The sequence below is a fragment of the Mus musculus genome, chromosome 10, assembly GCF_000001635.26.
Source record: "Mus musculus strain C57BL/6J chromosome 10, GRCm38.p6 C57BL/6J".
NCBI lineage: Eukaryota > Metazoa > Chordata > Mammalia > Rodentia > Muridae > Mus > Mus musculus.
This window is the reverse complement of record NC_000076.6, coordinates 70,265,105-70,289,714: the sequence shown is the minus strand read 5'-3', so window position 1 is coordinate 70,289,714 and position 24,610 is coordinate 70,265,105. Positions and strand designations below refer to the sequence as shown.

General features: G+C 44.5%; 1 protein-coding gene across 2 annotated transcripts in view; it reads right to left on the bottom strand.

Moving 5' to 3' along the window:
* Positions 1–3,763: 3,763 nt before the first annotated feature.
* Positions 3,764–24,610, bottom strand: part of Slc16a9 (solute carrier family 16 (monocarboxylic acid transporters), member 9) — a 40,676-nt gene continuing 19,829 nt past the window's right edge. The window contains exons 3-6 of one of the 2 annotated variants that reach the window (NM_025807.3): positions 22,480–22,623; positions 14,694–14,789; positions 6,518–7,426; positions 3,764–5,841 (exon numbers count right to left, since the gene is read on the bottom strand). In NM_025807.3, the coding sequence (NP_080083.2) occupies positions 5,660–5,841; positions 6,518–7,426; positions 14,694–14,789; positions 22,480–22,623 (1,331 nt within the window). In that variant the 3' untranslated portion in view covers positions 3,764–5,659. The remainder of the gene's footprint in view (positions 5,842–6,517; positions 7,427–14,693; positions 14,790–22,479; positions 22,624–24,610) is intronic. The other variant, XM_006513960.4, reaches the window with a different exon arrangement.

Below are 24,610 nucleotides of genomic sequence, written 5' to 3'. Positions count from 1 at the left end.
AAAATATCTTATCGGGAACTAGGGAAAGAATTTGAGATTGCTGGATTCCTGTCTTTAGTGAGGTCTTCTGGCGAGAAACAACCCATCAAACTGAGCTTGCCCACAGGAAATGTGAGCACCTTTCTCCTTTATAGCTGGGGTACTGAGTCACCTGTGGACAGCATCCCATTAAAGCTGAAGATCTTCAGGATTTTTCTGAGCCCAGCCTTGGAAATAGCAACTTCTATTATCATGTCAAGAAGATTCCACAGGAAGAGGAGCCAGGGGTATCTTTTATTGAAAGAGATTGCATAGTAAAGCATTCAGAATACCGCTTAGAGAAGAAAAAAATTAATAAAGGGTTTAAAAATATTTATATTATATTTCTCAGATTTATTTGTTTTTAAATGTTTTATGTGTATGTTTGGAGGTGTGTAGGTGTGAGTTAATAAACCCCGTGTTGGTGCAGATGACAGCAGAGACCCGAAAAGGGTATTGGATCCCCGGGAACTGATAGGCAGCTGTGGATAGGAACCAAATCTACCGGCCCTTCCAGGGGAGCACGTGCTCCTAACCGCTCATCCATCTCTCCAGCCCCCTTTTTTCTTCTTAAAAGGAGGAAGCGTAAGATAAATGAGTCTGACAAGCAATGTATGTGGTAGGAAGCAAACTCAGGCTGCTGAGAGATAAATGAATCCCAGAAGTCCTGGCCTAGAGCTATATTCACTCCCTCAACAGTAAATCACAAAGGCATCCTGGAAAGGAGTGGTGTGTGTGTGTGTGTGTGTGTGTGTGTGTGTGTGTGTGTGTGTAGGTGCTGTGTTTTATAAAAAGAAAGCAGGGTATATTTTGTAGAGGTGCGGTATGGTGAGAGGGTGCCCCCGCGGGTCCATGCTGAGGTATCCCTTCCCCCTGAGGTACCAGCCATAAGACGATGACATATGACATACAGTATAGAGCAGAGTTTATTTAGTACATGGGAAGGGGAGTTGAGAAAGGAGAGATGGGGGGAGGGGGAAGAGATGGGGGAGGGAGGAGGAGAAAGAGGAGGAAGAGGAAGTGGGGAAGTGCAGGCCAGGTACATGTGGAAAGAGAGGGAGCCAAACTGTTAGCATTCTGTCTAAGCTCCTCCCACAGTTACCTAGCAACAGCCAGGTAGGTCTGGCTCACTATAAAAGGGGCTGCTTGCCCCTTCTTTGCTCTCTTGCCTCTCTCCCCATTCCCTTCCCGCCTCTCTCCACGTGGTCGTGGCCAGCCTCTACTTCTCTACTTTCTCTCTTTCTCTGCCTTTCTCTCTGCCTCTACTACCCTCTTAGCTCCCCTCCCCATGCCCTGAATAAACTCTATTCTATACTATACCAACGTGTGGATCGTCCCTCAGGGGGAAGGGATGCCTTGGCATGGGCCTGCTGAGGCACCCCCTTCTCCCACCTCCCCATAGAACATATTCCCCTTCTCTCTTTGTCTTTTTATAAAACACATCACAAACAGCCCCTTTATTATAAGCCAGGTCCACCGGGCTGTCCCCAGGTAACTGATGGGCGGAGCTTAGAAGGAATGCCAACAGTAGGGACAGAGCTGAAGGCAGTTAGCTCTCAGTAAACACTCAGATTATTTTCCTCTCTGCCCAGTTCCGGGCCCACCTTCCGGGCAGCTGGCATGAAGGCTTTCGAAGAAAAATAAATAGAAGTCCAGGCTCCCACAGCCATTCAGCTTACACAGCGGATCCAGTTTGACTCTGGGAGGAACGGCCTTTGGTTTGGTTTTCTTTGCTTTGACGTGGTGTGTCAGATCTCCTGAATGGCAACGCCAGGGAAATGTGCTGAGTCACAGTTCCCTTCTATGGAGGATTTTGACCAGAGCAAGCTTGGGGGAGGGTGAAAGCTGCAGCAGTTCTACAAACAGGGGACAATAGAAGGCTCCTTGTCCCTTTTCCAAGTGAAACTGCAGCATAAACATTACTCACCTGTACCCAGGGACCCTGGCTGCCTCCCACAGGAGAAACCACACTCTTGAGAATAGACACAGAAAGAATAGACATAGTGAGCAGTAACGGGCATCTAGGGCTTGCCAGTCACCTCCATGTGTTCTCTCCTTTCTCAGGATTGCCCTGAGATGGTGTCATCTATAAAAGTGGGAAGCAGTCTCTGGAGAAGCCAATAATGCGCTCATGGTCACCCAGACACAGAGGCAGAGCTAGACTGAGCATGTGTCATCTGGTCATGGACGATGAGGATGTAGACGCTACCCCAAATGTTATCCCGTGTCCACTGACTTCTGGTTCCTTTCATTGGCTGCCTGCCTCAAAGAGGGATCTCAGAGGTGGCATCCTTCAAACCCAAGGACTCGATGACAAAAGATACCGAGAGACAGTGATTACATCGGAGAAAATGCACTGTGGATGCTAACTGCGCCCCTCAGGCACTCCTAAGGGAGGCATTCTCTTCTTCAAAACGGATCTCTCCTTCATTCTCGGAGCCTCCAGTCTAAGGATAATCCTGTACTGATTGATGGCAGCTAAGACTCTCTGAGGTGACAGATCTTATACACACACACTCTCTCTCTCTCTCTCTCTCTCTCTCTCTCTCTCACACACACACACACACACACACACACACACACACACTGGGCTATGACCTCACTGTGTTGTTTCATAGGGGTTGTTCCTCACCAGTCCTTTGAACACTGGAGACTGAAGCATCCCTCCTGACAACAGGACTCCCTGGAGAGAATTAGGCCAGCACCTGACTCCTCTGAGAAAGCAAAGGTGAAGACTTGCAAAACACTACTAGGAGGTGCATTGCAGACAAATTCCCTGGGTCCACACTGGTCCCACCCTCAGCTCTTGGCATTTCTAGTATCCAGGAATCTCTCTCCAGTCACAGAAGACTTGCTTCTGGTCCGTGTAAACTTATTAAGTTCATTTTTAATGCTCATTCTTGCCGGGTGTTCCTATTTATATAACTTCTCTGCTGAGACCTTTGACTTGGCAGAAACTCTCCTGGCTAGATATCTTTTCCCATCCGAGTTAGGAATCAAAGGGACAGCTTTGGTCTCTTCAAAGAGAGACCTTTTTGAAAATTTTTGCTCTTGGAAATTACCTTCCTGTGCTTTTATGTGAAGAGTGATCATGTCAGGACAGTTACATTTTGTATTATAAAATCAGAGTCATGGTTACCACATCACAGGATTGTGAGAAACGGGATAAGCTTGGAATGCTTTGAGCCTTCTACAAAGGATCAAGCTGGACATAGTGGTACCCACACACCAACCACCTCAACTATTGCACAGACCAGCCTTGGAGCGCAGACCAGCCTGAGCAACATAGCAAGACCCCAACTCAAAAGGAAAAGTTCTGTGTGTTTGTGAAATCATTACTGTGACTCTTCCTTCCTCAAGGCCAGGCTCCTGCAGTTGGGACAACAGCTCTGCTAACCCAGGGGTCAAGGCAATTCAATATGATGACTTTTGAGTCTGCTTTGGTCCAATCTAGACCTAAACTATATCCAATAACTTATATATTTAAATTCATCTGGAGTGTCACTGTATCGGGAAAGAAAAACAATAAACAATCATTTTCCATGTTTTTCATTGTAACTCGCTCATATACCATGTCTAGACAATGGCTCATGCACACATGCGTAATATCAATGAGAAAGGACACCTCTGCATTAATTGTCAACATTGATGGCTGCAGGCATGTCAGCAAAATCAAACCTCTCAAGTCACCAGGAATCTTGGACACACTATTGACGAAAACAAGACTTGGAATACAAACGAGTATAATTTTTATTTATTTATTTGGCTTAAAAAAAATCATAGCTCTAAATTTTAAAGACATCTTTTTTTATTTTTATTTATGTGTGGGGGTATATATATATATATATATTATATATATATATATTCCACCAATACACAGGTGGCTGTGGGGGACAGAAGAGGGTGCCGGATCCCCTGGAGCTGGAGTTAGGCTTTAGTTACTAACTTTGATAGACTGAAGAATGAGGTACAAAGAACTTTCCAGAAGTCTGAGTGTAGAACACAAGTCTCATGTGCTTGGAGCCCCATTATTGCATTGCCACAGGACTGACTATGCGATGGAATCTTTCTACTTGATGACACAGGACACAGTTGTACCTCTGGGAGGTGCTATCCGGGATGTGTAATAAAGTGCTTCAGGTGTCCCCAAAGGAAGGCAATGTAGTCCTGCAAAATCATTTCACATATTAAAAAAAAAAAAAAAGGAAAATTTTGGCACAACAGAAAGGGAGCCCTTACTTAAAGAACCCTTGGCTGTTTGTTTTATAATACCTGACTTCATGGTTTATCTTGTTTGTTTGTTTGTTTGTTTGTTTCCTTTTATTCAAGAAAAACAGTACTAGCCAGGAAAGGTACTCCTACTTAATCCCAGTACTTGGGATGCAGCCGCAGGTGGATCTGAGTTCAAGGCCAGGCTGGTCTATACTGCAAGTTCAGATCAGCTAAGGCTACGCAGAAGAAACCCTGTCTCAAAAAATAATGCAAAGGAAAGCAGCATAGTAGCACGCATTTAAGTTTCCACAGGGCATTTCCAGCCATACCAAACTTGAAACCCATTTCTATAGAGGAAAAAAAAGCCCATTTATTAAACATTATTTTTCACCCTCAAACATTGTTCTTGGGATTAAATACGGTTGGGTGAGAGTAGCGAGTTCTCTTTACCTTGTCCTTTCCCACATCTTATGGACCGAAAGCATCATTTTTTTTTTTTTTAGCACTGTCCACAAATCGAAACGCAATAGTGGAAAAGCCCAAGAGAAACCACCACGGACTTCATTTGGAAGACATGCAAGCAAGGCCTTGCAACCCGTTCTCGAGGTGCTCAAAGCAAATGGGCGCTTCCCATTGGCCAGATTTCGGAATGGTTCAAAGGTCTATTTCCAAGGCGGAAACCGGCAAACCAACAGGTTATTTGGAGACATCAGCAGAGTGGTTGCCGATCAACACCAGCGAGCAAGGTCCTAGGAGCCGGCCATGCAGGCGGACTGCTGGAGGAATCGAGTGAGTTCGAAGGCAGTGGACACCAAACTGCCTCACAGTACTTCATCGAGCACAGTAAAACAAAACGGACGTCAGACATCTGTGATTTAAAACTATCTTGTCTAAGGTCTTCGACAGCTCAGCGATGTTGCAACCGCTTTCATTTCCGGAAATGAAATGGCTCATTGTCTTCTCTGGATTTGCAGGTCTGACATCGAGGAGACAGCCATTACTCCTTCACGCAAATCCAATTGTGAGGAGCGCACAGTTTAAGACAGGACCCACTGAGCACCTTAGAGAACTCACGGGGAAAGCAGAGACTTTAAATTTCATCCAGAGAAAACTGTGCGAGGCTAATTCTGAACTCATGAACAACGAACAACCATGAAACAGAACAGAACAGAACAGTCCCACTTCTCGAGGGGTGGGGGAGGGGAAGACAAGGAATCAAGGTTATACAAGGCACACAAAGACAGAGCGTGCGTTGTCCTTCAGAGTCAGCCAGAGAAGTTTTGCTATAAGATTGTGACTCTAGAACCTGCCTAACAATTTGTTATATACGAATATTCATTCATTCATACATACATACATACATACATACACATATTGCTGTATGGTATAAAGTAGAAAAATAGAGAAAATAAGGCCTTTTAATATCCCTCTAAACATTAGAGGCAACTTTGTAGAAAAAGGTGGTTGGCACTGCTGGCTTAGGTAGTTTTTTGTTGCACATATCCCAACAGGGCAAGATGGCGAGCAGCAGGATGAATCCCCCGAGCAGGACACAGAAGCCACTGAAATAAAAGGCGATGTCATAGGTCTGGGTCCAATCATAGAACCAACCTGAGGAGAGAGTGGTTAAAACAATGTAAGTTTCACAGAGGCCAGGTGCATGCTCCCCACCCACTTCCAACATGGCTGCCAGTAGTTTAAGAGAGAAGTCTGTTAAATAGTTGAGGCAGGTATTTTTAGTTTCTTCCAATTAAAGAATAGGCACAAAGTCAGAGGAAGTAGATCTGCTTATCTCTATTGCAGGGTGTGTGCTGAGTGTGCATGCATATGTATCCACATGCATGTGTGTGTGTGCATGCATATGTGTGCATCTGTGCACACATGTATGCATATAGGTGTGCTCGTGCATGTGTGCGTGTGCAAATGCATGTGCATGTGTGCATGCGTGTGTGTACATGTGTGTGTGTGCTGGCCTAAAACTCACCATATACCAAACATGAGCTTCAATTTCACCCTTTAGGCCCTCCCAAGTGCTAGAATTACAGGCGTGAGCTCCCACACCTGGTTTTAGACAGAGCTGGAGAATAGACCAAGGGCTTCCTGCATGCTAGGCAAACACTCTATTGACTGGGCTACATCCCCAGCGCTACCAAAAATCGTCTTGAATAACTACCGGGAAGCAATCCATTTTACTTTGAGCGGATCTATGCTACTGCTGAGAACTTCTCTATCTGGAAACATCACAGAGAGGAACAAGGAACTGAGCTGACTTGAGTGAGCACCTTACCAACTATGGGTGGCCCGAGGCTGTTCCCAAGTCCAGCAAAAAACATGAGTATTCCATAGGCGTGGGCTAATTTGTCAATCCCCACAGTCTTCGTGGTCACATACGGGAAGATAGACCAGTTACCAGTAAGAAAACCCAAGATGCCAGAAAGGATAGCCAGCGTGACGTAACTCTTGGCAAAGGGGATTGCGCACAAGGCCAGGCCAGTGATGATCAGGGTAGCTACGTAGAGATACAGGGTGTTGATCCACTTGAAGTCAGCCAGGATGCCCAAAAGAAGCTTGCCCACGGCTGTCATGATGCCGAAAATGGAGATGAGAGGCATGGTAAGATCTTCTTCCCTCACGTGGTAACTTCTCGCGACATCCTCCATGAGCAGCGATGGTGGAAATCCTCCGATGTCAAAAAGCAAGATGGCGATGAATAGCGCGGAGAAGACTTTGTTTTTAAAAAGAGACGCGGTCTCTCCACAGTAGTTCCTATATAGCTGCCATTTCCTCTTGGCAAGCTGCTTGCAAAAATTAGTCTGTTCTACGACCTTCTTTTTGTACGTCTCGGGCTCCTTGGTGTGTGCAGCGATGGCGAGGCTTTTAGGAAGGGAAGTCTCCCGTCCCCAGTCTCCATTGGGCAAGCATTTATCTTCGCTACTGTAGCCCTTGTCTTGGAAGTTCATAGTCTCCTCTGGGTTCTTCTCTTTCTCGTTATACATGGAGTATCTGTCTGGAACATTCTCTGGAGCTGTCTTTTCAGGAAAAGGACAGTCGGAGGTTTGCAAGGGCCTCATCAGGCTGCCACAGGCTAGGATGTTTAAAGCTAAAGCGCCCACGATGAGCAGGCAGCCATCTAGGCCATAGAATTCAATCAGCATCCTCTGCAGAGCTGCGTAGATGAATAGACCCACACTCGAACCTGCGAGAGAGTGAGACCGGTTCAGTCTTGATCCCCCCTTTTTTTTTTTCCAATTTTTTATTAGGTATTTTCTTCATTTACATTTCAAATGCTATCCCGAAAGTCCCCTATACCCCCCACTCCCCTTGATCCCTTTTTATAACCTTAGAACATGCATTGGTGGCATTATTATTAATTATTATTATTATTATTTTAAAATTTTATTTATTATATACATGAGCACAACAACATTGCTCCCTTCAGACATACACCAGAAGAGGGCACCAGACCCCATTACAGATGGTTGTGAGCCACCATGTGGTTGCTGGGATTTGAACTCAGGACCTCTGATAGAGCAGCTGATTCTCTTAACCACTGAGCCATCTCTCCTGCCCTGATTATGCTTATTATTTACACAGGTGTTCGCGGGGTCTTTGTATTAGTGTCACAAGAACACTCAGATGACAGACAGCACATCAGAACGGACAGGACACCCTTCTTCAGCCTGATGTTCAATGACCTTGTTTGCATCTAGGATTTAGTTTATTTTTTTTTTAAGGATTTTTAAGTTTTTATTTTATGTGTATGTGTGTTTTTCTTGCATGGTTATATGTGTGCCACGCATATACAGAGCATAAGGAGGCCAATAGAAGGTACTGAATCCCCTGGAACTGGAGTTTATAGACAGTTGTTAGCTAGTGTGTGTGTGTGTGTGTGTGTGTGTGTGTGTGTGTGTGTGTGTGTATGTGTGTGTGTGTGTTGAGAACCAAAGTCAGATCGTCTGCACGAACAGCCAGTGCTCATAACCACTGAACATCTCTGCAACCCCATTATTTGTGAATGACGTGTGTGCGTGTGTCTCTGTGGAGTGGGTGCCCACAAAGGCCAGATGAGGGCATCAGATCCTGGGAGCTGGAATTATAGGTGACTGCGAGCTGCCTGATGCAGATACTGGGAACTGAACTCAGGTCCTCTGTGAAAGCCATGAATGCTTTTTACCTGCTGAGTCAGCTCCCCAGCTCCCTGTTGGGTACTTTGGATATTCAATCTTCTTTGTCATTTTCAGTGGTCCTATTATAACCTACTATAACCCCCAATCCACAGAGGAAGTGAGAAAGGGCTTGAGAGCTTGAGATTTTTACCACAGATTTCAGAGCTGTATACAACACAAGCAAGACTCCAACCAACCAGCCTGACTCCAGGAACCCATGGAGTTTTTTTTTTTTTTTAATTTTAAAATGACATTTGTTTGTGTAGTGTGGATTTTTATATGGTTGTGCACTTTCCAGAGTGTGAATGTGAGTATGTGTGTCTGCCTGCCTGTCTGTCTGTCTGTCTGTTTCTATGTATGCCTGTATCTGTCTCTTTGTGTGTGTGCTTGTTGTATGTTAGTGTGTCATTGTGTTTGTAAGTATATTTATATGTGTGTTTCTGTGTCTGTCTCTATGTGTATCTGTCTCTGTGTGTGTGTTTGTATGTATGTATGTATGTATGTATGTATGTGTTAGTGTGTCTCTGTGTCTGTCTCTTTGTGTGTGTGTGTGTCTGTTTCTATGTATGTCTGTGTCTCTTCCTGTGGGTGTTAGTGTGTGTATATGTGTCTGTGACTGTGTCTGTCTCTATTTGTATCTGTCTCTGTGTATGTGTTTGTGTGTGTGCGTTAGTGTGTCTGTATGTGGGGGTGGGAGGGTGTCTGTCTGTCTCTATGTCTGTCTCTGTGTGTGTTAGTGTTTCTTTTTGTGTGTTAGTGTGTGTATGTATGTGTGTGTGTCTGTTTCTATGTGTGTCTGGTCTGTCTCTCTGTGTGTATATATATGTCTGTCTCTTTGTGTGTGTGTGTCTATGTGTCTGTCTCTATGTGTGTCTGGTCTGTCTCTGTGTGTGCATGTATGTCTCTGTGTATGTGTGTAGGTCAGAGGACAACCTTTAGAGAGTCTCAGGACTTAAACTCAGTAAAGTGCATTTACCCACTGAGTCATCTTGCTGGCTCTTATATTCTTAGCAAAAATCTTTGACTGCATTTTGCATTTAGTATGTAGTGAGCTCCAAGCTACATTTTATAGCCTTTGTAAAAGCAACTTTTTACGTTTCGTCTTGAAGATGACTGCTATTGAGTTAATTTTGGGATATTTATATTGGTTTGATCACTTACATTCACTGCAGACTCACCAGAACATGTGATTTATATTCTTAATGCATTAATACAAGTATTAGAAAAGGCTGAAATGAGATTTTATGGAGTATTTCAATTATAGTATACATCACACAGGGACACAATGCCCCCTCTTAAGCATCCATCTCCCTAAGCCCGCTGCAATACTGTTTAATTTATGCTGTTCTTCTTGGGTTCTTATTTCAATTTTTTAAAAAAAATGAGTACTTTAAAAATTTAAATATCACTAGGAAATGTCATGAAACAGCAGGGAAACGTAAACAAGTTAAATCTTAAAATTCTGCATTGGATGATCATAATACACATCCTCTAAAAACCCATCTCATCAAAAACTTTTACAAGGAGCAAAGGGATATATATACACATGTGTGTGTGTGTATACATATATATATGTATATATGTGTGCGTATATATATATATGTATATGTATGTATGTATGTATATATATATATATATATATATATATATCTCAATCGATTAAGAGCACTGGCTGCTCTTGCAGAGGACCCAGGTTCAATTCCTAGCACCCACAGGGCAGCGCTCAACCATCTGTAATTGCACTTTTAGGTGGAATCTATCGCCCCCTACTGGTCACCTCAGACACTGCATGAATGTGGTGCGAAGACACACAAGCAGGCAAAACACCCATACACAGAAAATAAAAATAATTAACAAACAAATTCAATCCCCTCCCCGCCTTTGAAAAGTGATGCGTGCTTTGGCATTAAAAACGGTTCAGAAAACAAGGAATGAAGTGGAATGGGGGAACTTCAAGACAAATGTTTCTTCACTCGTGAACGGTTTGTGACTTCTGTCTAACCCGCTATACAGATTGTAATAAGACGCCACACTGTTAAGACATTAAGCGTGTTCTTTTTAAAAGGTTTAAATGTTTTGTGTATGGGTGTTTTGCTTACATGCCTGTCTGTGCACCACATGCGTGTCTGATTCCAGGAGAGGCCAAAGAAAGCCTTGGAGCCTCTGGAACTGCTGTTACATATGGGCTCTGCCCTCCCACGTAGATGCTTGGAACTGAAAGAAAAATAGCCATCCATGTTCTAAACCACTGAGCCATGTCTCTAGCCCCTCAGACATGTTCTCAATGTTTTCAAGTTCTGTCTTGGGGGCAGAGAGATGGATCGGCACAGCTGAGGCTCTGAGTTCAATCCCTGTGCCTCACATGGTAGAAGGGAGCCATCTTCAGCATGCTTTCCTATTACAACTGTGTGAGCTGTGTGTGGCAAGTAAGGGTCCATACTTACCTGTGAATGCACACAGTGGATGCACGCCGTGAATTCGTGCACACATACACACATACACACAATCACACACAGGCACATACATACACACAGATAAAGAAATACAAGTTAAAAGTTCCAAGTTCTGCTCTGCTCTTAAGTTGAAAAAGAATTGTCAAATACTAGCAAAGACTATTAACTGCTACAATATACTGTGTGACAGCGCAGGCCAAATTTGGTATCTCAGCCTGCATCTCATGAGAACACGGTGGTGACTTAGAGAAGATGCGGGAATTCTTTGGTGGCCACAGGAACCGATCTCAGGGTTTTCTCGTGTTTTGGAAAATGCAAAGCTCTAATTTTTAATCGTCTACAGGAACATCTTAATTGAAAAATAGTCAACATACAAGAGCAAAGTGAGAGAACACAGTAATTATGCTTTCATCGGAGTCCAGATCTTACACGGCTACAGACAGGAAAAATAATTGGTGTTTAGGGGACCTCGAACAGTAAGAGGCACGCATGTGCATTAATTAGCTCATCAATACCAATTGCTTCAGGCTTTTCCTTAAGAGGCCAGAGAACAAATATTTAAGACATTAGTCATCCAATGCCGGTCTGTCCTCAGTACTGAATTCTCCCGGAAAACACGGAGACACCAGACAGCCAGATATTTTTGGACACTCTGCACTTCGTTTCTCCCAATATTTATACACCATGAAATGTTCTTTTCACTTTTAAAATAGGGCTGAAAAGAGAAAGGCCAAGCTTATACGATGCATGAGAACAGAGAGTAAAGCAGACTGGACCAGAGGCCAGTTTCCTAACCTCTGTCCACTACTGAGGAAGATCACAGCCCACCAACTTCGTGGTTTTGCAGCTGTTTGTTTTGATACAGGCTCCGCCCATGTACCCAGAGTTGAGCTTGAACTGGAATTTGCATTTATGCTTATATGTCTGCATTTTACCCTTCTCAACTGGGTGATCATGTTTCAAGAAATGGACTCATGGTTTTTCCTTTGAAAAATTCTGACTGTGACTCTGTTTTGCTGAGATGTCCTCTGATGTAGGAGAATCGCACCCGGCTTTGGACCTCACTCTGTAGACCAGGCTGGCCTCGAACTCAGAAATCCACCTGCCTCTGCCTCCCAAGTGCTGGGATTAAAGGCGTGTGCACCACTGCCTGGTCCCCGGCTTTACTTTCGAATTACCTGCCTCCCGTAGGTTCAAACTGAAAACCCCTTCCGTTCTCCACTACCCACGTGTGTTGCGTTTTGGATTTGCTGTGCTACAGTGCAGGTTCTCTGCCCTGCCTTCTCCAAGGAGGGCAAAAACGAGAGGCACACAATGGCAGGATATCTTCAGTAACTTTAGCATCAGTGAATTTGAACAGGATGGGATATTTTGATCACAACTACAATCGCTGGCTCTCCTACAGTCTGTGTACAACTTTACAGTCCCCAAAACCAAGCACCGTGTCTGATATTACTATTTCTATTTTACAGTTCAGAAAATGGAAGCCAAGAGCAGAGAACCTATCTCTAGCTCCAATAGATAACCACTTGCAAAAGAAGAATTAGTGTTTTCTAGCAGATGGCCAACCCAAAACAAACTCAGTAGTATTTTTGGAGGTGTTTTCAGGTGATTTCTATGCACACTAATGTGTGTGTCTCTGAGTCTATATATGTTTCTTGGGCTCTTTTTTTGGTTCTTTGATTTTGTCTTGTCATAGTCAGGTTTACTTGTTTTCATTTGATCTTATTTTATGATTATTTATTTATTTTCTTGGATGCCTGTTTGTTTCCTAATGAGAAAGGGCGTGGATTTGGGTGGGTGGGGAGGCAGGGAGATTTGAGGAGGGGTTGGGGGAGGAAGAACCCATCATAAAAATATACTGTAAAAAAAAAAATCCATTCTCAATTTGAAATAAAACACTTCCTGCTCTTGCAGAAGCCTTGTGTTTTCAAGTTTGTGGAGAACTTATGGGCTCTTCCAGCTCCAGGGGAATCTGACGCCCTCTACTGGCATCTGAGGGTACCTGCACTCACATGCACAAACCTATACCCAGACCTATGCACCATGGAATAGAAGTCTTTAAGAAGCCTGGCTCCAGGATGTGTGATACCTGCTTTTTAACTACACACACACACACACACACACACACACACACACACCCTGAGGTAAGACCCTTTATCCTTCAGGTTTCTGGACCACAATTACTTCACACTTCTGGGTGATAGTGACAGGTGTTTTAAACTCCATCCCCACTGCTCTGGATTCCCAATCATCTGCTTTTGTGTTCCTTCTCTGGTTTCCGCTCAGCCATCTGCTCAGATTCTACCCTCATCTCCTCCTGGACCACAGCTCACACTTCCTACCTAGTACCTGGACTTCCTTGGACAAGCTGAGTCAATATCCAACGTAGTTCTTGGTTCTCTTGTGACCCCTGGCTAGCCTCATGAACAGGTGTTTTTGTAGATCTGAGTGCCCCTTAATGGCTGAGGTCTGGCAGCTTGGCTGAGTTAGACCTGCCTCCCCTCAACTCTCCCTTCTCCAACAACCAGCTTGGGTAAATGATACTTGTTGCTAACTTAGCAGCTCACCCCTAAGCCACTGGTTCTCAACCTTCCTAATGCGGCAATCCTTTAATACAGATCCTCCTGTTGTGGTGAACCCCCCCCCCCCACACACACACCATAAAATGATTGTCATTGACACTTCACAACTATAATTTTGCTACTTTTATGAATCATAATGAAAATACCTCATATACAGGATATCTGATCTAAGGCCCCTTTAAAAGGTAGGTTGAGCCCCCAAAGGAGTCACATCACGACCCCATTGGTTGAGAACCTCTGCCCTAACTAGACAGATAAAATACTGGCCACAGAAATTGATACTACCCTAACTTTCTTTTTAAAAAATCCATCTAAAACATGAAGTAACACTTCAAGATATCTAGAGGAGCCCAGAAATTATATTTAAATCTTATATATGGTTTTCTCTGTTTGTTTGAGATAGGTTCTCTCTACATATAGCCCAGACTGGCTTCATGGTCACAAATCTTCCACACCAAACACAAGTGTGAAATGAAAGAGATGTTTGGTACTATCTCACCCTGGCTTAAGATTTATATCTAATGCCTTGGGGATCATCTGTTAGATAGGTGTGTGTGTTGCTTGGTGTGTAGCTAAATCAGTTAGTAAGTTCTGGTTAGGGATCAAGCCCTTAGGCAGGTTGTGAGTTCCACATTACGTGGCAAGGCTGCCCTCAGACTCTCAGACAGTGGCTTTGGGAAATCTTTGTTTCATTTCCTTCCAATCCTTCCTTCTTCTCAGAGCAGGATTCTCTGCTCTTCACCCAAGCCCTTTCCTGAGTATAGCTGCCAACACCCTGAACCTAGAAGTTTCTTCTACGTTCATCACACTGAAGTCAAGTACTCAGATTCGCCATTTACAGATCTTGGCGGCAGGGATGTGTGCATGTGTGTGTGTGTGTGTGTGTGTGTGTGTGTGTGTGTATGTGTGTGTGTTGGGAGTATGAGGTTGTTTTCCTAAGACAGGGTTTCTGTATCTCTGGCTGTCCCTGAACTTGCTCTGTACACCAGGCTGGCCTGGCTTCAAACTCAGGGAGATTTACCTGTCTCTGCCTGGGATTTCAGCCACCAGCTCCTGGCTTGGCTCTTGGGGTTTCTGAAAGCCATTCCTATAGTTACAGTAGAAAATAAAACTTTCCTTCTAGAAGCACTGTAAAAAACCATTTTGCTTTCTGGTTGGCAGATGGCTAGAGGTTGGTTTATACACACGTGACTTATACCTCTTCACCTGGTTTAGAACATTAGCTTGGGACAATAGTCTACTCATTTTTGAAAAGGTACCTGTTGAAATCAGGCCGAGGGCGAGGCCTCTGCGGCTGTCAAAATACTGGCATGTGATGGTCACCGTCGCTGTGTATAATAAGCCACATCCGAGACCTGCACATGAGAAGATAGCGGGAATTCAGACAGGTGCACAATTGCAATGCAAACAAAGAGAATGCAGGAGTTCCAGTAAGAAGCTGTGGAACTGGCTGCCTAAACTTCAGGGTCCTGAGACACCGCCACGTCAATATTGTAAACTGAACGGACATTTGGGATAGAATCCATTTGGGGAAAAGAATCATTTTTCCCCTCCCCCTTAACATCAGGGTTTTAAAAAATATCCCAATTTCTGAAGTATGCAAGAATAATTCATGTGTGACTGGAGACACAAGGAGGAGACAGGACATGGTGAATCCATCCACCATATATCAAAACTTAATTGTGATAGGTCAGCCCTCCACCTTATGAGAATGGCTCTGTTCTTCCTCCACAGCCTCTACACACACACACACACACACACACACACACACACACAAAATTTACTTTTATTTATGTGTATGCACCCAAGCCCTTTCCTGAATATAGTTGCACGTATGTGCAAGTGCCCATGGAGGCCAAAAAAGAGAACTGGATTTCCCTGGAGCCGGGGTTATAGGTGGCTGTGAGTTACCCAATATGGGTGCTGAGAATGGAACCCAGGTCCTGTGGAGGAGCAGCCTAGGGCTCTTAAATCTCCTTAGCCCTCCTTAAACAACTTTAAGCTCCTCCCCTTCTTGCCCCAAGCTATTCTGCTGGAGTTTTTCTTTCTTTCTTTTCCTTCCTTCCTTCCTTCCTTCCTTCCTTCCTTCCTTCCTTCCTTCCTTCCTTTCTTTCTTTCTTTCTTTGTTTTTTTTTCTTTCTTTTTTTGTTTTTTTTTTTTTTTAGAGACAGGGTTCTCTGTGTAGCCCTGGCTGTCCTGGAACTCACTTTGTAGACCAGGCTGGCCTCGAACTCAGAAATCAGCCTGCTTCTGCCTCCCAAGTGCTGGATTAAGGGCATGCACTACCACTGCCAGGTTGGAGTTTATCTTTCACACATCAGCCACCAAAACAAAGGCTCTGGAGGGATTGGTTGAGATCTCAATCAGCTCCACAAGGCATTTTTATCTATAAGTCCCTGTGTTTAGAGATGCTCAGTGGCCTATTTAACAGCAAAATACAAGTGACTGCTTAGTTTCAACTAAAGTAACTCTCAAGAAGGAAAAACAAAAAGGACACAAATTAATTAAGCTACTCCCCCCCCCCCCAAGTCTCAGGCACATGGTTCTCTGCAATGATATTCTTGCAATGAAAATCTTCATTTTTATGTAAATTTGAAATTTTCCATAATCAAAATCAGTCTTGCGGCACCTTTGTCTCCTTGACTTCTCTTGTGGTCGTTTCTAGCTTGTTGGCTCTGTTGCTTAGTTTCTATCATTACTGGGAAACTCTGCCCCACTTTGCTTGTTTCCCATTAGCTTCTCATTCGGCTTCCAGGTATTTACTTCTTACCTTTCTCTGTTAGGATAGCTGGTCTTGATGACCACTCTAGGAATAACACATGTATTGGCTGGTTTTGTGTCAACTTGACATGAGCTAGAGTTCTCACATAGAAAGGAGCCTCCCTTGAGGAAATGCCTCCATGAGATCTAGCTGTAAGCATTTTCTCAATTAGTAATCAAGGGTGGGAGGGCCCATTGTGGATGGTGCTATCCCTGGGCTGGTAGTCCTGGGTTCTATAAAAAAGCAGGCTGAGCAAGCCAGGGGAAGCAAGCCAGTAAGGAACATCCCTCCATGGCCTCTGCATCAGCTCCTGCCTCCTGACCTGCTTGAGTTCCAGTCCTGACTTCCTTGGTGATGAACAGCAATGTGGAAAGTGTAATCTGAATCAACCCTTTCCTCCCCAACTTGCTTCTTGGTCACGATGTTTTGTGCAGGAATAGAAACCCTGACTAGGGCAACACATAAAGCCACTCACCAAAAATAAGCCACAGGTTTATAGAGTGCACTGAGATGATTTTCATTACTTAACTGGAGTGGCACTGTTTGGAGGTGTGGCCTTGTTGGAGGAAGTGTATCTCTGCGGGTGTGGGCTTTAAAACCCTCCTCCTAGATGCCTGGAAATCAGTCTTCTCCCAGCAGCCTTAAGATAAAGATGTAGAACTCTCTCAGCTCCTCCAGCACCACGCCTGCTTGAATGCTGCCATGCTCCCACCTTGATGATAATGGACTGAACCTCTGAACCTGTAAACCAGCCCTAACTAAATGTTCTTATAAGAGTTGCCTTGGTCACGGTGTCTGCTCACAGCAGTAAAACCCTGACTAAGAGAGATGGCATGGTTTTAACAAAGGTACAAAGAAGCACTTTGGGAACTCAGTGCTCAGCCACACATTTCAAGACTTGGTCTGGCCTCAAACTTCCAATCCTCCTGCTGGAGTTCTGAGTCCTGGCCTCAAACTTCCAATCCTCTTGAGTTCTGGCACAGCCATATACACTGCCCTACCCACTGAGTTAGTGACAATAATAAAAATGGCTTTGGGCGATTTATCATAAAATGTGTTCTTTTATTTCTTAGAGAACCAATAATTTTCAAACAAGCAATGAATGGTGTTATAGAATCAGGTCTGGATATAGATCTTCTCCAAGCACAGAATAAACCAATGGATCCCACAGCACAAAAGATGGAAATATGCCTACCCAGCATCAGGTTCTGCATTACAGTGAATCTATCTCCTACCAAGTTTTGCTGCAGCATCAAAGACAAAGATCTATATTAACAACAACAACAAAAAATAACCTCTTTTCTGAGGCTGGAGAGATGGCTGAGCTGTTAAGACAGCACACTGCTCTTGCAGAGGACCTGGGTCCAGTTCCCAGCCTACAACTGCCCAACTTAGTCTTACTCTTTCTGCTAGTCACTGTGGGTACCTCCCCTCACGTGCACAAAATCACATATAGGTGTGTGTGTGTGTGTGTGTGTGTGTGTGTGTGTGTGTGTGGTGTGTGAAATATGTGTATGTGTGTGGTATATGTATGGTATGAGTGTGTGTGGTATGTGTTTGTGTGTGGTATGTGTGCATGTATGTATGTGTCTGCATGTGATGTGGTATGTGTGTGTATGTGTGGTGTATGTGTGGTGTGTATGTGTGGGTGGTATGTGTGTGGTGTGTGTAATATGTGTATGTGTGTAATATGTGTATGTGTGTGGTGTGTGTGTATATGTATATGGTATATGTATGTTTGGCATGTGTGTGTGTGTGGTGTATGTGTGTGGTGTGTGTGTATGTGTGGTGTATGTGTGTATGTTTGTGGTATATGTGTGTGGTATGTATATATGTGTGGTGTGTGTGTGTATGTGTGGTATGTGTTTGTATGTGTGGTGTATGTGTGTGGTGTGTGTGTATGTGTATGTCCATATTTTCCTCCCATGCTTCAAAAGTACTCCCTGCAGCAGGCTGAGTAAAGACAGACTCAGGCGGTGGATCCTGACTCTCAATTTGATTGCAGTCTGAAGCATCCGAGGGAATAGTAACGCCCGCCTCTGGGCATGGCTGTGTAGGCCTTTCCTGAGGGGAGACCCAGCTTGAATGTGGTGGCACACCCATAGCTGGCCATGGATGGGACCAAAGGGAGAGAGTTAGGAAAGTCACTGACAGAGAATGCATTCTCTGCTTTCTGGACTCTCCAACCAGGATGAGCTGACACCTCTGAAGATGGGTGCCAAAGGAAATCCTCCCCTGTCTGTGATGCTCAGACGTGCGTCACAACTGTGATAAACTAAAGCAGTTTGTGAACACAAGGACAAGACCACTCGTCTCATGGATAGGAGATAACTTCCTTAGCGTACATGCACGGGGCTACGTTCAACTCTGGCACCCCCAAAACCCCTCATACAATACAAACACTACTGTCACTAAATTCGTTTTGTTTCAGGAAATAGAATTACTTTTCGCAATAAATCTGTTACCATACACTGTCAACATACACTGAGCCTGTGACCTTTAAGTGGACTGCTAAACAAATGCTTTTCGATTTGTCTTTTTAGTGGGTGGAGAGATGGTTCAGTGGTTAAGCCCTTTAGTGCTTTCACAGAGGACCTGGGTGTGGCTCCCAGCAGCCCCATCAGGCAGCTCACTCTATTACAGGGGAGCTGACACCCTCTGGCCACCACAGGCACCTGCTCACATATAGTGCATATATACTCATGCAATCACACATACACACATACACATAAAATAAAGACAAATAAATAGCCGGGTGTGGTGATGCACGCCTTTCATCCCAGCACTTGGGAGGCAGAGGCAGGCAGAGTTCTGTGAGTTCAAGGACAGCCTGGTCTACAGAGTGAGTTTTAGAACAACTGGGGCTATAGAGAGAGACCCTGTCTGGCAAAAACAAAACAAACAAAAAACAAAACAAAACAAAAACAAACAACTTTTAAATGAATTTATCGTTTAAATTTGTATTTCTTAGTTGTTAACATTTATTTTATTTTACATGTATGTGTATTGTGTGTGTTCGTGGTCTGTATGTTGGTATATGGTGGGTATGCTATGTCTGTATAACTGTCTGAACCCTGTTGTCTGTAGAGAACAGAAGCGGGCAGCCAATCCCTTAGAGGTGGAGTTACTACAGGCAGTTGTGAGCTGCCTGCTGAGAGTGTCGGGAGCTGAAGGCGGGCCTTCTGCATGAGTAACGTGTACTCTTAAATGCTGGGGCATCTGTCTCCTCAGCCCTAAATTTATCATATTTCATATGTAGTATATTAAAGCATGATGCAATATGTAAATATATAATCCATACCATCTAAAGTTCCTTAGAGGTCTAAGTAAGAACATTAAAAAGTCCTAAGATGTTAAAGGTTCTAAACTATTGTCTTAAAGCACTCTCTGGTGTCAATCAGCTTTGATGAAATTCTAGCAGTGAAACTTGTCTAAGACACATAATACTTTTGACACCAAATAACCATATTTAGGCAGAGTCAGCTGACGTCTAAGAGACTAATGGGAGGCAGAGGGGAGGGGCAAGGGAGAGGAGGTTGAAAGGACTGCATAATGTGTGTGTATGTATACACATATACACATACACTGTGTGAAAGTGGAATCCAATAGAGTCATTTTTATCTAGCCATAAAACAGAAACAAAAATACACACATATATACATTCATACAAATATACATGCATACATATACACACATACATATACATATATACATGCATATATACATTCATATAGATGGACGGACAGACAGACAGACAGCGAGGAGCTGTGAAAAAACAAAATCTCAGGCATATGTCCCCAAAAGTGAAAGCTGTCAAGAGCCTTTTGCAAATGACTCTACAAACCATGACTTGCACAAAAGCCATTGTAAACACACACACACACACACACTTCCAACAAGGCCTTCTGCCAAGCTACAGTTTCATTTTGGACCAAGGCCACCTTAGAATAATAGATCAGTGTGGCCAAGGATGTTTGCTTCAATACACCTTATATAGTTCTCTTTATCTCACCTTTACAGACTTTAAACACACCCACCATTCCCTAAGGTGTGTACTCAATATACTCTCTTCAATTGTTCAAAAAGACGTAGATGATCTCTGAAAACGCTACAGTCGTTATTCAGCGAGCTCTGTAACTCAGCCAGACGCTAAGCTCCACTTCACACCCACTGCAGCTCCCAGTTTACCTCAGCATTTTTCTCTGACCTCCTGAAGTCATGGCAATTCTGACTTCCTCGTAGCTCCCTGAACCTTTAGCACCGTTCCTGTCTACCTAAGCTGCGGTGTGCACCGCTCCAAGTTTCTGCAAGAAAAAAAACCGACAGAAGATGCAACATTTTCCCAACAGGCTGCGTCTATCAGATGCTTTGACATATCTGCAGACTCTCAGATGACACGTGTATTTCTTTTAAAAATAAATATGTAGGAAAAGGCTGCTGCTTGGGACTGGCACTTTGCTGCTCTACTGGGGCTCCTGAATTTGGTTCCTAGGACCCACGCCAGCAGGGGCTATGACGCCCTCTTCTGGCCTCCGCAGGCACTGTATGCACGCACCCACCTACCTATGCACGCATGCTATCCACCGTATCCCTTTCTGAGTGTTTGGCTCTGTGCGTCCTCCACTACCCTCCTTTCTCTTCTGGTCTACATCCACTGGCCACAGCCCACCTGTGCTTAAAGGTCACACAGCAATTCCTCAGCCAGGCTCTGCACACATCCCCATAGCTCACAGGCACAGGGCACTGGTTTCACTTCGCCATTGGCCTCGCTTCTGCTATGTGGCAACTTACACATTTATCAGCCTGTCCTTCTACCTAGATGACCAGCAACGTGACTCACCGATTCTCACTTCTGATCTTTAGCACAATCACATAGGATTTAAAGACATTAAAGGTATAAGTATGCATTATCTATATATAGTATATAGTACTGAAAACAGCCCTGGTCTTGGTGTTAGCTCTTATTTCTCATCTGAGTCTATGGCTTATATATTACAGATGCAGCCTTAGACAATACTAAAAATCATACTTAATAGCCAGACATAGAGAAGCGCATGTGCAATCCCCAAAGTAGGGAAACTGAGCCAGGAAGATGGAGAGTTCAGGGCCAGGCTGGGCCATATTAGGAGACTCTGCTTCAAAACAAAACAAAACCAACCCAGAATCACAGCTGCTTAGCACAACTGTACATCCATGAGAATCAAGATTGTCTTTGGTTGAAACTAGTGACAGATATCTTTAATCCCAGCACTCGGGCAGCAGCCCGTCCAAGGCTTTATAGGGAGGGCCTGTCTCAAAGTGTGTGTGTGTGGGGGGGGAGTAGGGAAGGGATAACTATTTTTGATAACAAAACTATTTAAATAGGGGCTGAGGGAGACGCTTATGACACTGCTCTTTCCAAGATGAATGAATGTACAGGAAATGATCGTTGTTTAGTTTGCATAATTAAAGTAAACAGAGCCTGATAGAAACTCGTCTAACTGTCGTCTAGTGATTTTTAGCATCGAACACATTTAAATACAGTATACTGCACAGGAATTTTCAGGGTTAAGACTCTACTCTTCGATCATCGAGCATCCCCAGTATGCTGCCTTCCTAACTCTCGTGCCTTAGTTTTAAAATCCACTTTGTGCATCCACTCGAACTTCTGGATTAGGGGCTAGCAATAAACTGAAACTCTGTCCACTGTTGCTGAAGGTCCCAGTAGCAAACAGACAAGTGTCCAACGTCAAGAACGTCCGAGCTTACGTTCTCCTGCCTCAGTTTCCCTTGCCGGAGCTAGGTAGAGATGAGAGCTTGACATAGCTTCCTGGAAGTGCCCCTTTGAAGAGGGCATAAAGGAACTGTCAAAATGTGCTTATCCCGTGCTAGAGAGATGGATCTTACCGCTGAGCCATCTCTCTCACTGGCTGCTCTTCCGGAAGACATGGGTTAATTTCCCAGCATGCACTTGGCAGCTCATCACTGTAACCCCAGTTCCAAGTGGTCCTTTAGCGTCTTCCAACTTCTAAGAGTGTCAGGCATACGCATGGCACACGGACATCCATGCAGGAGAAACACTCATACACATAAAATCATTAAAGAACCACAACAAAAAATGAATGTGCCTAGCTCTTCCGGCCCTTGGGTTTGTTGGACCTTTCCTAGAGCAACAACTTAGAGAGAGGTGGCCACGGAAAGGAAGATAGCAAGAAACATTTTCACTCCTCAGATTAAGAATAAACAACATCAGTGAACTGATGTGGACCTGGGGTTAGAATACTCACGGAGACCCGGCTCCTTACCTACAACGATGCCATAGGAAAAAAACAGAAAGTAGATATTGGGGGCAAGACTGCTCAGCATTAGACCGCCAGCCACCAGGAAGCCACTGAAGATTGTGACGGGTCTTGCTCCAAAAGATGAGACGAAGAGACTGCACACAGGACCTAGAAGAAATTGAGACTTTCATTTATGTAGCAGTGACCCCTTTCTTATAACCACACGATCTATCCATCGTTTGTTCGAGACGATTCCATCACAACGCCGAAAGGCCGAGTCTACAGTTCTGAGCATGCGCCGTGTGCTAGCTCGTACAACAGACGCTCCATTTAACAACCGTGCTCCACTTTCATCTTACTGCAGTCCTGGGATGTAGATGCTCTTATCCCCATTTCTTGAAAAGAAATTAAAGAACGGTGAGTTCACTGTGGAGAAAATTGAGTGTCTGGAGTCAGACTTGGCTCGGTGTTGGCTTTCCCTTTTACTGAGCTGTCAGATCTCTGGCTTAGTTTCCTCATCTGAATATTGAGATCAGACACTTGGCACCTCTGGGAGCTGTGAGCAAGCACTTGCTCACTTACCAGCCGGAGTGATTCGTGCCTGAATTTGTTCAGCCCAAGAAACCACTGGATATGAAATGGGTCTTGAGACAGATTGTGTCTCGGGGGCGCTCTGCCAGGGGAAGTGTCCAGGGAAAGTACCCAGAATCACTGAACCCAGCAAATTGGAAAGAAAGGGTATTGGGTTACTTGGCCCAATAAACTGATTTCACATGGAAGGATCTACGTATTAGATATTCACATTAAGATCCATAACAGTAGCAATGAGTAAGATCCATGATGGTTATTAATTAGCAACGGAAATAATTTTATGGTTGGGAGGGGGGTCACCACAAATGAGGAACATGAGGATTCCAGTATTAGGAAGGTTGAGAACCACTGCAATAAATGGAGCTCTAAACGTGATAGGGCCTTAAAGGGAACGAGAGGCTTCCCTTTAAAACCTGGATAGGCGGTTCATTAAGGGGAGGGGGAGGGGGAGGGGGAGGGGAGGGGAAGGGGGGATGGGGATGGGGAGGGGGGATGGGGAGGGGGAGAGGGAGAGGGGAGGGGGAGGGGGGAGGGGGATGGGGAGGGGGATGGGGATGGGGATGGGGAGGGGGGATGGGGAGGGGGAGGGGGATGGGGATGGGGATGGGAAGGGAGAGGGAGAGGGAGAGGGGGAGGGGGAGATAGCAGTCAATTCTATGAGGACACGGGAGGCCAGAGAAGCCTCTTCAGAAAGCAGCCTCCAAAGTAACTCCCCAAGCCAATTCACCTGTGGCCTCTGGAACCAATCTGTTCAACACAAAAAGAGATCTGACTTTTTATGGCCTCTTATGGGTGGCGGGAAGATTTCACATGACTCGATTTTAGTTCAGTATAGCTTATGCGACAAAGGCCATGGAGGAGCCAGCTACCGGTTAAGACCATAAGTCAGGGGCTGTTGTTAAGTCACCTCTTGGACAGCTTCTTAATTCTGTGTCCCAGGGAGAACTACCGGAACGACAGGCCTGATGCCTTCAAGCTGTGGGAATTTGGCTTTTTTTTTTTTTTTTGGTAATCACTGTCTTTTAGGGTAGGCCCTTGTTCTAACAGGTTTCAGTCCATGGTCGGCTGGCTCAGTAAGACACAGCATTATAGCAGAAGGCATGGGAGACAGAGCCAATTACCTCACAACAGCTGGAGAGGAGAAACAGAAAGGGAGGGGGGAGAGGGAGAGACAGAGCAAGAGAGCAAGCATCCAAGGGCAGGATACTCTTGAAGGCATGGCTCCACTGACCTCATTCCCCCTCCTAAGGCACCCCCCCCTTCAAATCTCACATGTACTCCAAAATAGATCCCTTCACCTGGCGACCAATCCTTTAAGATGTGAGCTTGTGACCTTTCAAATCCAAACCATGGTAGGTAAGCCCAGTGGTGAGTGCCTTTAATCACTGCACTCTGGATGTGGATTGCTGTGAGGCAGGCAGATCAAAATGAATTTGAGGCCAGCCTGGGCTACATACCAAGTTCCAGGCCAGCCAAGGCTACCTTGTGAGACTCAGTCTCAAAAAAACTAAAACTAAAAACAAACCAACAAACAAATAGAATATATAGCTTTAAGAAAGAAATT